At 47.8% G+C, this 14401-nt stretch overlaps 1 protein-coding gene across 1 annotated transcript; it reads left to right on the forward strand.

The window, feature by feature from the left end:
* Positions 1 to 3426: 3426 nt before the first annotated feature.
* KPNA7 (karyopherin subunit alpha 7) lies at positions 3427 to 11894 on the forward strand. The gene is made up of 10 exons (XM_019541995.1): positions 3427 to 3576; positions 4917 to 5051; positions 5606 to 5691; positions 6672 to 6940; positions 7541 to 7623; positions 8256 to 8519; positions 8999 to 9232; positions 9621 to 9803; positions 10954 to 11103; positions 11688 to 11894. The coding sequence occupies exons 1-10, from the start codon at positions 3511 to 3513 to the stop codon at positions 11772 to 11774; spliced, it is 1557 nt and encodes a 518-aa protein (XP_019397540.1). The 5' UTR covers positions 3427 to 3510; the 3' UTR covers positions 11775 to 11894.
* Positions 11895 to 14401: the final 2507 nt, after the last annotated feature.

A 14401-nucleotide genomic window follows, 5' to 3' on the forward strand; every position in this document is an offset into this window, starting at 1 on the left:
TTTTCCCCACATGCACGGGCCACTGGCCAAATTCTGGGGACTTCTTAAGTCTCTTACCAAGTGCAAGGGCACCACGCATCCCAGTGGGGCTGGCGCTGTCTTGATTAGGGCATCTAGGGGCAACCACTGGAATTAATAAGAATAATGCAGCTGCTGATGTTAAGCTGATGGACCAATTTAGAATCTGCAGTAAAATCACACATTTTCTGACACCAAATTCCTTTGCCTCATCCCTCTCCTAATCAGGTGAGGTTTCATTTTGCAGAAACATCACTGAATAGCTACTGCAGAATTTCAAATGATGGAGCCAGGGCTATGCTTGCCTGTCTGGCATTATGCAGCCCCACTGCTGGGATCCTACGTGTTGATGCCTTTCACTATCAGGATCCTTCACGGCATGCAACAACCCGAGGAGGCCTATTAAAGAGACATGAAAAGATGGAGGAGCAAGAACAGGACTTTTATCTTGAGGTTTAAAACTGATGTTTTAAAATCTGTAGTCGGTCATCAGTGAACCAGTCCTCTGCAGCGGTGTGTGAACGCCTAAAAAAAGCTGGCTGGAAAAAGAAGAATAGCCTGCCGTACAATTGCGCTACTTCCTCCAAGATATAGAAAATGAACAATTCTCTCTGTATTTTTTCTTCCATTTGATCAGATCTACCTGCTTGGGATAAAGATCTCTGGCAGCGAGCTAATGCTATCACTTTTCCATACCTGTCAAACTGTGGGCTTTCGGCATGAGCACACATGACTGAGCTAAGGGGACGCTGTCATGTAGATTTACAGCTTTATCTCCCATACTCTCCATTAGTTGTGATACCCTCTTATTAAGCACAAAAAAACAACATTTTTCTTAACTGATCTGGTCCTTTCCCACTTGGCAAATATTGATCTTCCCCACGTTCTCAACCCAGGCGGAGATTAACACTGCTCTTTTTGTTCCTGCCTGTAGCCTTAGCAGTCAACAGAGCTGGCATTGATGCCATCAGTGATTTAAGAAAAGCTCAGGGAAGGGGGGGTTGTTAATACATTTTGCTTGCTTGTTTGAGCTCTCTCTCGCTCTCTTTGTGCTGGCAAGGACAGAGCGCTAAACAGGATGGGTCTGATTGTGCCTGGCAGGTGGACAGGAAAAGGAAAAGGCCCAGAGAAGAAGAGCCATACAGCAGCATAACAATACATTTCCTCACAGGCTCTTCACAGACTCATATCCTGAGGCACCTTGAGCGAAGAGAAGACTCAAGGTAAAGGAACAATTGCTCAGCACTCACCTCTGTGACCTGCCAGGGCTTGCTGCCCGCCATGAGACACTACACCCATTTATTTTAAGGTGTCACTTCCAGTTGAGTCCATTATTGTGGAAAGTTTTTGGCCCTTTTTATTCCAGTTTCAACCGGACTTATTGTGGTTGTGCTTAAAACAGTTGGGAATCAACTGAAGCTAAGGAGAAACAAGCTGCTTGTGAACGCTTGTGCTAGTTTAAGTGAATCAGATTAAAAAACAACTGAGGTTTGGTTCTGCTCGGTAGGCTAGGCCGAAGAACAGAGGGAATAACACATGCATCTTACCAGCACTGATGTCCGGAAAGGTGTTATGTATGGGTGCTTTAATGTCCACGAAGAGCTTTAATCTGCAAGAGCCCCCCCGAATATTCTGCTGCCAGTATATTTGGTCACACGAAGGGGTGGCTGAAATGAACATGCTGGGGATTTGGACCTGTGGTTTCGGGTGGTTGGAGTATTTCCTACATGGGCACGCAGATCTTGCCTGTCATTTCCATAGCTTTACTCATTTAGGGTAATTAGTTAGGCATCCAGGGTCAAATCTGCTCCCATTTATAACCCTTCAAACCCTAGGGACCAGCCCTGAAATGCTAATTCACCCACCCTTCCTCACTGTTGTCACCTCCCTTCCAAAACTAGAGCCGTCGTCCCCCACAAGCCAGCCCGACACCCTGCCTGACTGCCTGAACATCCTTTCTCCCTCCCCGACAAAGATGTCAGGTAATTGAAATGTGGCATTTTAATTAAATATTTTTAACTCTCAGCTGCATTGCATCCCCATTTAGCCAGCCCCATGCCTCCTCCTCCCCCATGCTTTTCCTCATTCAGCTGAAATTAATGTGAATATTTCCCCCTGTAACCGCCACCTGCATGGTTGATGGCTGTCACCTCTGCACAGCTGCGGGAATAGGCTTTGCTTTGTTTACTGCCTCTGCAGAGCAAACAGAGAGAGCACAAAGCAAGTTTTATGGAGCCCATCAAAATGGGCAATTAGGAGCTGTTTGTTTCAGGGTTGTTGTTTTTTTTTTTAAGGATGCCTTCAGGAGGCTCCAGTCCCAGGAACTGACTGCAGCAGCGTGGTAACCAATCCCGCTGCAAGCCGGGACATTTCAGTCTCCTCGAAACGTCTCTGTAGCACGCTCGGCCTAGCATGGGCAGGGCTGGCGGTGCTAGGGGCATTCACCCTGGCTCCTACCCTGCGCTGGGGTGAGACCATCACGTAGGCCTTTAGAGCTGTGAGTCTCAACCGGGGCCCTGGCTGCTGAAAGGGGGCGAGCGGGGCAGACGCCCGCGCTGCTGCCTCAGGCCGGTACGGATCGGCGCGCGGTGCATCCGCGCGTTGCCATGGCAAAAGAACAGCCAGCACTGGAGGGGGCGGGGCCGCCGCGGGGAAGAGCCAATCCGGGCGGAGCAGGGCGGACAGGTGTAGCCCCGCGGGCCATGAAAGCGCCTCCCCCGGGGCGCCGCCTGGCCGGGCCGGGGCTGGCTGGGTACGTCATTTCCCCCGGCTCCGTGGGAGGCTTGCCTCTGGCCCCGCGTGGGCGCGGGTGGCCTGCCTGTTCTGCCGGGCGAGGGCAAGGGGCGGTGGGCAGCCCTCGCTAGGAAGCTGGTTCTGCACTGAGATGGTTCACAGGGTCACGCTGAGCTGGCCCCTCGCTGGGGGTGCAGCTGCTGTGTTTGCAGGCGGGGGCAGCTCGGGGCAGAGTTCCCTCCGTCCTGTGTGCCGGCTGCCCTCTTGGCTGTGTGAAACCAGGCGGGAGGGTGTGGGATTGGCCACAGCTGCGGTGCTCTGGTGCTGGTCTCGCGGCCTCTCAACCTGCTGTGGTTGTGTTTGTCACCGTAACCTGGTGCGAGTGCATTGTGCCTGCCTGGGTAGCGATGAAGTGCCCCAGAGCTGGTAACTAGCAAGCCCCTGTGGGTAGGCAGCAGTAACTGGCCTTGGCCACCTGTAGCCAGATCAGTCCAGGGTTTAAAACATGGCTGAACTAGTGTGAAATGGGCTCGGAATAAGACTTGAAGCGGCACTTGTAGCTAGAAGGACACAAGATTTACTTTCTCTGCTGGTGCCTGTGGCAGGTGTAGCCTCTGCCTGTAAATCAAGGCAAATATAGCTTGTTTATCCAGTCATTGCAAAATGGAGCGCTAGTCATTCAAACTAAACCTGTTGTCTTGGATCCTCGCAGCAGGTGAAGCGTTGAACTCGCTCTCTTGTCCACAAACATCTGTGAAGATGCCCAGTATGAATGAGCAAGATGAGCGGATGAAAAAGTTCAAAAACAAGGGCAAAGATGCAGCTGTAAGTATGGGGGGAAGGCTGGCCTCAGATATGTAGTCAGAGGTGATGGCAAAACATCTCTTCACTGAGGTTTTTACTGCTTGGTCTGAAAAGGCTGCTTTTGCGCCTCCTCAAGGCATGTTGTTCAAAACTTAATCATGCATGATCTGCCAGGGGAAAGAAACTGCACTGCGCTTGGAAAAAGACGGAACAGGCTGTAGCTATAATCCCCAGGAGACAGACTAGCCCTCTCCCTGCTAGTGAAAACTGGGTCTATGAACTTGTAGGAGGTAGTCTTTGTTTTTTATGTGTGCTGGATAGGAAGTCTAAAGTCTCTGGGCATGAATTTGTGGAGCAACAAACCAATTGGAAATAAAACGTCTTGCTTGGGATACATCCAACCAAGAGATGAGGTCAGTTTGTCCTCTGCCTCTGCTGCCCCCAAAACAAAGAGTTGTATCGGGGGATGAATGATCACCACCTCTGCCTGGAATGTGATCAAGGAGCAATGATTAATGACCACCAGAGCAGCTACAGAGCTGCTTCCAGCAGAATGTGAAGGCTGCGTCCACACAAACACGGATGTTTCTTTTCCCCAGGGACAAGAAGCAGTGGCACGAGGTCTTGACCCTGGGGAGTGCCCATGCTATGTGCCCTCTGGTTTGTGGTGGGTTACCCTGGGTGGGGTAGGGGAGGCTGGGGCCAGCACAATTGCTGGTCCCAGCAGCCTTACTTGGGGGGCCTTGGGGAGTTGGAGCCATAGCACTTCTGCAGCTGGAAGCTTGGCCAGCAGCCAGAGCATGGCTCTGGCAGGCCGGGCTCCAGTTCTGGGTGGCATGTGCTGTTGCCACGTGTGCCACCCCATTTCTTTCCGTGTGGATTTTTTTTGGCTCTGGATCTCCTGGGGTCAACACCCCCTGCCTCCTTCCTCATGCTGCAAGGTAGCAGCACAGGGAATGCCTGAAGATCTGCAGTGCTGGATGCAGGTTGTGTGGATGCAGCCAAAGAGTCTAAACTTAGGCTGAAATTCAAACTGCCTAAGAAAAGCAACACGGGCTATGCTTTGAAATTCAGTCCTAATGCTTGCATGTACAAAAAGGCTTTTAATAGGAGATAGGCAAGGATTTCTTTAGGTAATACCTTTTACTGGACCAGCTGCATAGCTGGGATAGTTAAGCAAGTTTTCAAAAGCAAGACATTCTTCTTCAAGTTGCTATGTGTGGCATTTGAAAGCTTGTCTGGCTGCATTGGACAAACCGCAGAGCTGGGATAGAAAATAGCACCCAAAACAATCCTTGCCTCTTGCATAATTCCTAGACAACGTCCTCTGATACTTACAATATGACTCGCGTCTCTCCTAGGCTATGAGGCGGCAAAGGGTGGAAGTGAATGTTGAACTTCGAAAGGCCAAGAAAGATGAACAGATCTTAAAAAGGCGAAACATTACTATCACTTTGGAAGAGAGGCTCTCTCCAGAGCAGGAGAAGAAGGATGCAGTAAGTAAAAGGGACTGTTCTCCAAAAGCAGTTTTAATTGGTTGCTTCAATAACCAGAAAACTTGCGTAGTTGCTAGTCGGTCTGTAGTGCCCACTGTATGGTCTGATCTACTCAAATCCTTGCCTAAGTGACTGTTTAGACTGGCCTGGCTATGAAACTCAGCATTTGCAGACTTAATGGTCTGACCCAAGTTACACTGGAGACCTTGCCCTGGGAAGACTAGCTGAAGTAAGCAAGGGCCGACAAACTGTCCAAGAGGACTAGCCTTCCTGTTGGGACTGCCTAAAATGCAGCTGATTGTGAACCAGCAAGAATGTAACTATCAGCCCAAGCCTCTTAACTTGGGCTGATAGTTCCAAGGCAGTGGGATTCCCCTGGTGGCTTCAGGCAGGGAACTAGCCTGAAGCCAAGGGGGCTTTGACTTTTGCAGATTCTTCTGAAGCTTATGAGCTGCTTAGATGTGAAGTTGTGACTTGATCTAAATCTGAATGCTGACAAAGATTAATGAGAGATGTGGGCTCATCATTTGATTCCAAACTGTTTCTCTGTGCAGAGTGCTCAACTTTCTTTGGAGGAAATAATTGAAGGTGTAAATGCAAAGAGTCTGGAGATTCAGCTGAAGGCTACTCAGGCAGCCAGGTATAGAAACAGAACCTTTCTGGCATGGAAATACCGTATAATGCCCATTATGTCCCTGGTAACTTCTGCCAAGGATGGATTCCTGTTCAAGTGTCTTTCCCTAGATAACTTGACAAGGGATGACTAGACCAGAAGGATACTCTGGTGGCTTGAGTTTAGTCTAGGTCAGGGGTGGGCAAAATGTGGCCCGGGGGGCCAGATACGGCCTGCCAGGCCATTCTATCTGGGTTGCAGCTCCCCTAAAAAAAATTTAGAAAATTAATATTTATCTGCCCCTGGGTGCCTATCATGCAGCCCTCAATGGCTTGCCGAAACTCAGTAAGTGGCCCTCTGCCCAAAATAATTGCCTGCCCTTGGTCTAGGACTAGAGACCCAAGTACATACCTCCAGTCTATACCACCACAGACTTCTGTATGACCTTGGGGAAGTGACTTGGCCATTCCCTGTTCCCCATGTATGAATTGGTGCTGATGGCCCTTCGAGAATGTACACCCCCATTTTGAGATGCTCACAAACTAAAGGGGCTGTGGGGGGAGGGAAAAGGGAAAGACTACTAAATACCTGAAAGTAGGGGAGGGGACTGGGGCTAGGGTTCAAAGGCTACAGAGCCCAAACCCTGAGCTAACTCCAATGCTAGTCAGTGATATGATGATGCTCCTGCGTGGGCCCACACAAATTCCAGCCTTGACAGGAAGGGGAAATACTACTGCTACTCATGACTGAGAGCATATTGACCCACTGCACAGAGCCATAGGCATAGCATGGCCTCTGCTAGGCTTGCTTGTTCCTTGCAATAGCTGGAGGCCTGGCCCAACCCAGGTGCTGAACTTTGCTCTGCTTCATAGCTTGCCGACTTGTCAAGGTAAATCACTCCAGTCGATCTTGCTGTCTGAATCTAAATTGTGGGGTGGTGGGTCTGCAGTACATGGATGAATGGAAGGGAAAGACCTCTCATGCAATGTACCCTGTTCATCCCACAGACGAATGCTGTCCAGACACAGGAACCCACCTCTCAATCAGATCATAGAAGCTGGGATTATCCCCAGACTGGTAGAGTTCTTGAGCCGTAATGACAACATTACCTTGCAGTTTGAAGCGGCGTGGGCGCTGACTAATATTGCTTCGGGGACATCTGACCAGACTAGAGCCGTTGTGGAGGCGGGGGCTGTCCCAGCTTTCATAGACCTCCTGTCCTCTCCACACATGCATATCAGTGAACAGTCTGTGTGGGCGCTGGGCAATATAGCAGGTAAGACACCCTCACGCTTCCATGATGGTAACCTATGCAACAATTCCCTCCCTAGGCCTCTGAAACTTAGCATGTAAATAGTAGGCACAGCTATTGCTGAGTTAGTGCCAGGGAGTTGGATACTGCTGGGTTTTTTTGTTTGTTTGTTTGTTTGTTTTTTTAAGACTGTAAACAGCTAATTTAGTTATTTCCTCAAACTAGTCATGCTTATACCAAAACCCTCTGGCATACTGGTACTGTAGCACAACCTAAGGTCTCTGAGGGTTGTTAGATCATGAAAGCAGGATAACTCGTTTAGCTTTAAACTGGTAGTATTTTTGTTTGCCCCTTTATCACCCTCACTTCTGATGAGGCAGGGTGTGTGTGTGGGGGGAGGGGGGGGAATCTCCCTTTTCTTATACTTCAGCTGAGTCTTGATCTGAAAAAAGCTGCTCAATTGTTTTCCCCCCCCCCCCACTTGAGAATGAATAATTATGGCTCTAGTTATTGTACCAAATAAGCACTTCATTATCTATTGTTGGCTTACACTGTAGGTAGCGATACAGCCCACATCAGATATTTATTCTCTCATGCTTCAAACTATTCTGATCTTTTCCACAGGTGATGGTCCCCTGTACAGAGACTCCCTTATCAAGTGCAATGTGATTCCCCCACTGCTGGCTCTGGTGTCGCCTGCTACTCCAGTAAATGTTCTACTAATTCCTTGAACTGGTAGCTGTAACTCGCATGAAATAATGGCTGACCTGGGATTAGTCATTTCTTGTAACAAAGCCAAACCTTAACCCATTTGTGTAAGGTAGGCCAGGCTGTGATTAAACCAGAACTGGGGACAAGAGGCTTAGAGAAAAGGATCTCTTTGCCTTGTAATCTAATGGCTACTCTTACTACCAATTCTTCTTTCCTCCAAGAGGAGCAAAAGCCACAGATCCCCATATCCAGATGGGGAATTCTATGCCAGTTAATGGTAACTGTCCAGTACTACACCTCTGGATTCTCCTTTCTGTACCCCATGTCCTTATTCAAAAGGATCAACATTTTGACTGAAAGTATTTCTTAAAGAAGAGATGAGACAAATAGCAACACTGGTCTAAAACCTCTTGCGCTTATCTTGGTTCCGTACCAAACAGAACCAGAAGCCAGATACCAGTATGAGCAGGGATGGAGGAGTAATGAGGCTCTTAAGCCAGCACTCAATAGCTTATTCATTTTTGGGAAGGAGTCATAGAAGGGAGATCGTGCAGGATCTGGACTGCCTGCTGACTGACTTGGAGAACGTAGGTTTGCAATGTTACATGACCGCTTTCTTTTGTTTCAGATCGGGTTCCTACGGAATATCACATGGACACTGTCGAACCTCTGCAGGAACAAGAACCCGTACCCTCCTCTGGAGGCAGTGAAGCAGATCCTGCCAGTGCTCGTCTGCCTTTTGCAGCATGAAGACAAGGACATTCTCTCTGACACGTGCTGGGCAATGTCCTACCTGACTGATGGATCCAATGATCGCATCCAGATAGTGGTGGACACTGGGAGTCTTCCAAGACTTGTGCAACTCACGGCCAATCCAGAGCTGATGGTTTTGGTAGGTTAAGAGCATGCCTGTGGAAAGGTGGTGTTTGTTCTTCATGTGCTTGGCTCTGATGAGAACAGCCTTCTGTGACCAAGGGAAACCTTTAACTGCAAGAGCGCTCCCTTCTAGAGCCAGAACTGAAATGTATCAAGAAGCGGTATACCTACCTCCTTTCTGTTGACCATAACAGGAGTAAGTCTGGATGTAGCTTTGCTTCTTAAATCGTTCCCTTATTTTTTGCTTATCGGCACTGACTGCCATGTAATGAGCCAACTCTAAGCATCGTGCAGCGCACTGTCATAAGAACATGTGAATTTGCAGCCATAGTTCAACTGTAGTAAGAGACCAGTTGCTGACTGGAGTGCTCTGTTGGCCTGTCAGTAAAGGAGAGAATTGTTGAATGAGGGAACTCTAGGACTAGCTCACCTCTTGGCAGAAGTCACTTGGGGAAGCAGGAGTTGCCTTGACTAACTAGTATCTTCCCTTTCTAGACTCCTTCGCTACGTGTTATTGGGAATGTAGTCACAGGGACTGATGAGCAGACTCAGTCGGCCATTGATGCAGGCGTCTTGGCCATTCTGCCACAACTCCTGCGACACTCCAAGCCAACTATACAGAAGGAGGCAGCATGGGCACTCAGTAACATTGCAGCAGGACCTTGCCGGCAGATCCAGCAGCTTATTACTTGTGGTCTGCTACCTCCTCTGGTGGAGCTGCTGGATAAGGTGAGAGGACAGTCTTGGAGGCCAAGGTGGGGTTTCCATTACTGTGAGAGCTGTGTGGAGTAACTACTTTCTGGTCATGGAGAGCTCCTGTGTTGAGATGCATGGACTGTTCTGCCTAGTCCAGAAGGCTTCTCATACACCTGAGGTGTACTGACTTATTCAAATGCCATGGAGTTGCAGAAGGTGTTGATGCAGCCTTCTTGCATGCCCGTTGTGAAGCAGCTCAATGCAGCATTCTCTCCTTCAAAGCCTATATCCAATATTTGGCTTATTTCAGGAAGTGTGCAGCCTTTGTTCTGGTGTCAAGGAAAAACATGAAAACCCGTAGGAGAGATTCAGTTTAATAAAAGTATTTAATGTGGAAGCTCCATCTGTGCCTATTTTGCAGGGGGAATTCAAAGCTCAGAAAGAGGCTGTGTGGGCAGTGGCCAACTTCACAACGGGAGGCACCGTGCAGCAAGTGGTGGAACTTGTCCAGTCTGGGGCTCTCAAACCTCTGCTCAATCTGCTTTCTGCCAGAGATGGCAAAACCATCTTGGTCATCCTTGATACAATATCAAACCTTTTCCTGGTAAGCTCTTCACTCTCCCTCGCCAGTAAACTGTGCCCTTTTTCTAAGGGACTTCCCGAACTTGTCATGCCACACTCAGCCTATTGGTTCTGCTCTAGGAATGGGATGTAGGTGTCGGAGGTAACATGAGAACACCAGTCTGATCCTCCATGATAGTGAAATATCAGGTCTTTAGAACAACAGTGCAAAGTTTGATAAACCTAGCACTGCCTTCACTTGGCTGCCATCTGTTTAAAGCTGTGATTCTCAACCAGGATGCCATGGCACCTGGGCTGCTTTGAAGGGTGCCACACTGTTTGTGCTGTCAGGTGTGCAAACATTCACAAGATAATCCCAAAAATTGAGTTCCCTGCAACAGAAGAACTGCTACATCTACTTTTTTCTGTAATCAAGAAAACAGTGACAACTAAGAGCTGGCACTTGCCAAGAGGTGTCTTGAGTCTGGAAAGGCTGCGAACCACTGCCTTGAAAGGCTTGCATTGCCAATCTTGTTCCATCAAGAGCAAGTTAATGTGGAGTTGCATCTGGTTGTGTGTCAATATTATCCCACCTTTGGAAATGGGGAGTAACTTGCTGGTGTTACCTGCCTGGCATGTTTACACAACACAAACTAATGCTTTTCCCCAAAAAACACAGAGATGAGACCAGCTGTTACATTTGTCATTGTCCCTTCTGAGCCAAGTACCTTAGTGTGGCTTAATGATTAATAAGTAATTGAGCTTGGATGCCCTGTTGTGGCATTGAGAGCAATTAAATGGCTCATTGGTCAAGCGGAGTATCTGGATGCAGACTTTTGTTTACACTGCACTGGCTCTGGAACTTGGGTATATCCATGCCAGCTTGGGTACCACTATTAGCTAGTCACAGTTGACATTGAGTACTATGAATTACCCAAGTATTGACCTAGCTTCTCTGGCAGGTCTTGCAGTCCTTTGCAGCCACAGCTACCTACCAGCACTCAAGCTAGCTTCAGTGTATATACTAGGCTGCTCTGGATGGTAAACATACCTTGGACTCTCCATTATCCTGCATGCCAGATAGCTCTAGGACAAGATGTTCTGCTAGAAATTGGAGTGATTTATATAGCTTAAGTAGAGAAGGGAATGTAATAATGTATTCATTGCTAATCTCCTTGTTCCTTTGTTCACAGGCAGCAGAGAAGCTGGGAGAGACGGAAAAGCTCTGTGTCCTTGTGGAAGAGCTTGGTGGTTTAGAGAAAATAGAGGCACTACAAACCCATGACAATAACATGGTCTATCGAGCTGCTTTGGGTCTCATAGAGAGATACTTCGCTGGTGAGGTATGTGGATTGTTTTTTGTCTGTTTTATCACTTGATGGCCAGATGGGGGGAAGAGTTGCCATATGTGGCTCTTTGCATAGTGTTTCTGGTATAGAGCCTGTTTGGCCAGGCTTTAAGGAGAATGTAAGAACTGCACCACTGATCAATCTTCAGTTCCTGCTGGGGCTCGCTCAGGTTACAGGTAGCTTTAGCTAGTGACCCAAGACACTGGGAACTCCAGTACTTGAGTAAATCTTTAACTTGACTTCCAGCAAAGTCAGCCAGATAAGCTCTTGCTTCTGGTGTTCCAACCTGATCAATGAGATAGGCATGGAACAACAGAGTTGCTCTGCAGAGGTAGTTGGCTTGCTGACCAATTCAGGTGCTCTTCCCCAAGTCTCGCAACACAGTTGACTTAGGTTTTTCCCTGCTACAACAAACAGTTCACTTATGCATGCATCCCCACTGACTGACTGTCATTACCTAGAATTGGGAGGGTAATAGAGTTCAGGAGAAGGGAGAGACGGATTTGGCTCTTGACCATTGTTGTGAATGGCTAACCTTGCCATGCAAGCTCAGGTGAGGAGTATCCATCTCTCCCTAGGAAAATCCAGGCTTTCAGCCAGAAGCTGACCAAGACAGGCAGACGTTCAACTTCTCATCGGAGAAGCAAGACTTATACGACTTCTGAGAACGGAGCACTGAAATGGGGGGGAGGGGAAGGTGCATTCTACTACCTGCTCTCTAAGGGTAAAGGTGAGGAGGGTCTTTTTGTATTTCTGAAACATAGCAATAAATCTCACTTTCTGGATTTGTACTACTAGCTTCCAAAGCTTCGTTCCCAACTTGTGCAGTGATGATTTATGCAGGGTTTGTCGATTTTTTGGTAACGAGACATGAGACCAGACCATGCATTTTGAGGTAAAGGACATAGCTAGAAGACTTGTATGATCTGTCTTGCAGATAAACTCCTCTGCATTGTGAGCTAGGTTAGAAGCTTAGCTTAGAAGGCTTTGAGCATAAGGAACTGGTTTAATTCCAGCTCCTTATCTGGTCACTTTTTATAAAGCTCCCAGATGATAACCCTGGAAATATCTGAAAGCACTGAAGAGCTTTGTCTCAGTCTGCCTACTGTTGGTAAAATGCTCAGTCCATCGGAAGAGGGAACACTTCCTTCTCTTTAGCAGTTGCAGGGGAGACTCCAGCACTTCAGAGAACTAGTTTCTCAATAGCTGATCACCTGTCTGCAGCTCATGGGTATCTCTCTACAGATGATCTGGGTCCTTGTGTGCACTGGGAAAGTGTCTGCTACAATGAGGACAAACTGCTTCTTTTGAGGAGCTGCTGCATGAAAGAATTTATTTTTCCCCTAACAATACTTAGGGACGATTATATAGATATAGAGAGCAGAAAGCCAAACAGATGAGGCAGGATAAAGGATTGGAGTGGCATTCAAAAATTCAAAAAAAATAAAGAGATATAGATCTCTTTCTTTCTCTCTCTTTTTTTTTTTTTCTTAAAACCTCTATACTTTTAGACTGGGAACAGTTGCTCCATGATCCTTGGGGTGAGATGGAGGTAATTGCAGTCCAAGTCTATGCCAAAGTGTGTTGACAGAGCTAGTGTTGTTCAAAGTGGCACATGTTATTAATAACAGGGTAATTATAAGCTCTCTAATGGAATTAACCTAAGCAGTGGCAGTAGCTGGTGAAAGACTGTGGACATTACAACACTTGGCAATTAGCCACTTAGAGGTTTGGTCCATCCCTGTGAGTCCCAAGAGGATTCCTGTTTTGGAGACTGCCTCTGCTTCCGAGCTGACTGTACAGCTTGGCCCCTCTTACTGCTGGTGAGGTTGCACAAGCAGGTGCAGTTAAGGCTGCTCACGCAAGGGCCTGGAGGTCTGAGGGAATCCGATTTCAGAATGGGTCATGGAAGGTGAATATAAAGGAGGAAAATGATCCTTTGATTGATTAGGAAACTAATGGTTGGGCTGCTAATGGCTCTGCTGCAGTTCAATCTCAGTTAAACAAGTAGCCGTTTGGATTGCTCCAAGGTAAACTGCAGCCCAGCTCCCCTCCCTGTGCTTTTGCTTGAAAACCCTCCCATAGAAAAGACACCCTTTTGGCAAAGTGTGTGTGTGTGTGTGTTTCCCAATATTGCTGTGCCCTCTTTTTCCCTCAGAAGGAAGCTACCTTGCCTGGGTCGTAAGGAGATAGGATGTAGTCTGGTTTAGTAAGCAAGGGGTTGTTGCTGAAGTTTGAATGGTTTTCAGTTGGTTTAGGCCAGATGTGGCCAACCTGCACTATACATGCCACAAATGACACGGGCAGCCTGTGTGGCAGCACAGCAACAGGTAAGGCAGGGAGCAGAAAATGGAGCAGCAGAAGTGCAGGACAGGGAGCAGAAAGCCAAACCAATCAGTCAGGATAAAGGATTGGAGTTTTATTCATAGAGGGTACAGATGTAATTTGTGGTATACCTCCAAAAAAGGCTGGCTCCCATTGCTTTAGGCCAGGGGTGGGCAATTATTTTGGGCAGACGGCTGCTTACTGAGTTTTTGGCAAGCCATCAAGGACCACATGCCAGGCAGCCAGGGGCAGATAGATATTTATTTTTAGGGGCCTGGTGGGCCACATCTTGCCCACCCCTGCTTTAAGCTATATTTAATATGGGGATGCTTCAGCCCTACTGCACAGGGTTTGTAATCACTTTTGCTGCAGAGAGGACTGCTCCATCACTGAGGCCATGCTGCCACTTCTGTGTGGGAGGTTGTGGCCCAAATCCTATGTGCATTGCAAGCTTCCATCCCCCTAATTCAGCTGACACTGGCATGGATGTTGCAAGTTTAAATTCTTAAAAGCAGAAACTTCTTTTAGCAGAAGTGGGATGCAGTGGCAGCAGATGAGCCTTGTAACTTACTTGAGGTGGGTCTAAACATGCAATGTTGACCACAAGATGCATCTTGCATGCCTGACTAAATCTGGTCAGAAGACTATATTATTTGTAATGGGATATGAGGGGGGAAAAACTTTTTGGTTTTGCAGCCTTCTGTTTAACAGCTGAATGTTTCAACAGAGTACAGGCTGGCTTGCCTGCTAGCTGCAGGGGCTTTGAGGGGCAAGGAGGTATAGTCATAACTGAAGCACCATGTAAGGATTAGATAGCAGCCTGATCTTCTAATTGCAGTGGAAAATGTGCTTGCTACCTAGTGGCTTTGACAGTGAGACTGAGAGGGTGCAAAGTGGCTATGTTTGAGGGTGGGGAGGGGACCCTTGGTGTGATGCAGCTCTCCAATTGCTTCTCAGCCCTTCCTAA

The sequence above is a fragment of the Crocodylus porosus genome, unplaced genomic scaffold (assembly GCF_001723895.1).
Source record: "Crocodylus porosus isolate Cpor-Errol unplaced genomic scaffold, CroPor_comp1, whole genome shotgun sequence".
Lineage (NCBI taxonomy): Eukaryota > Metazoa > Chordata > Crocodylia > Crocodylidae > Crocodylus > Crocodylus porosus.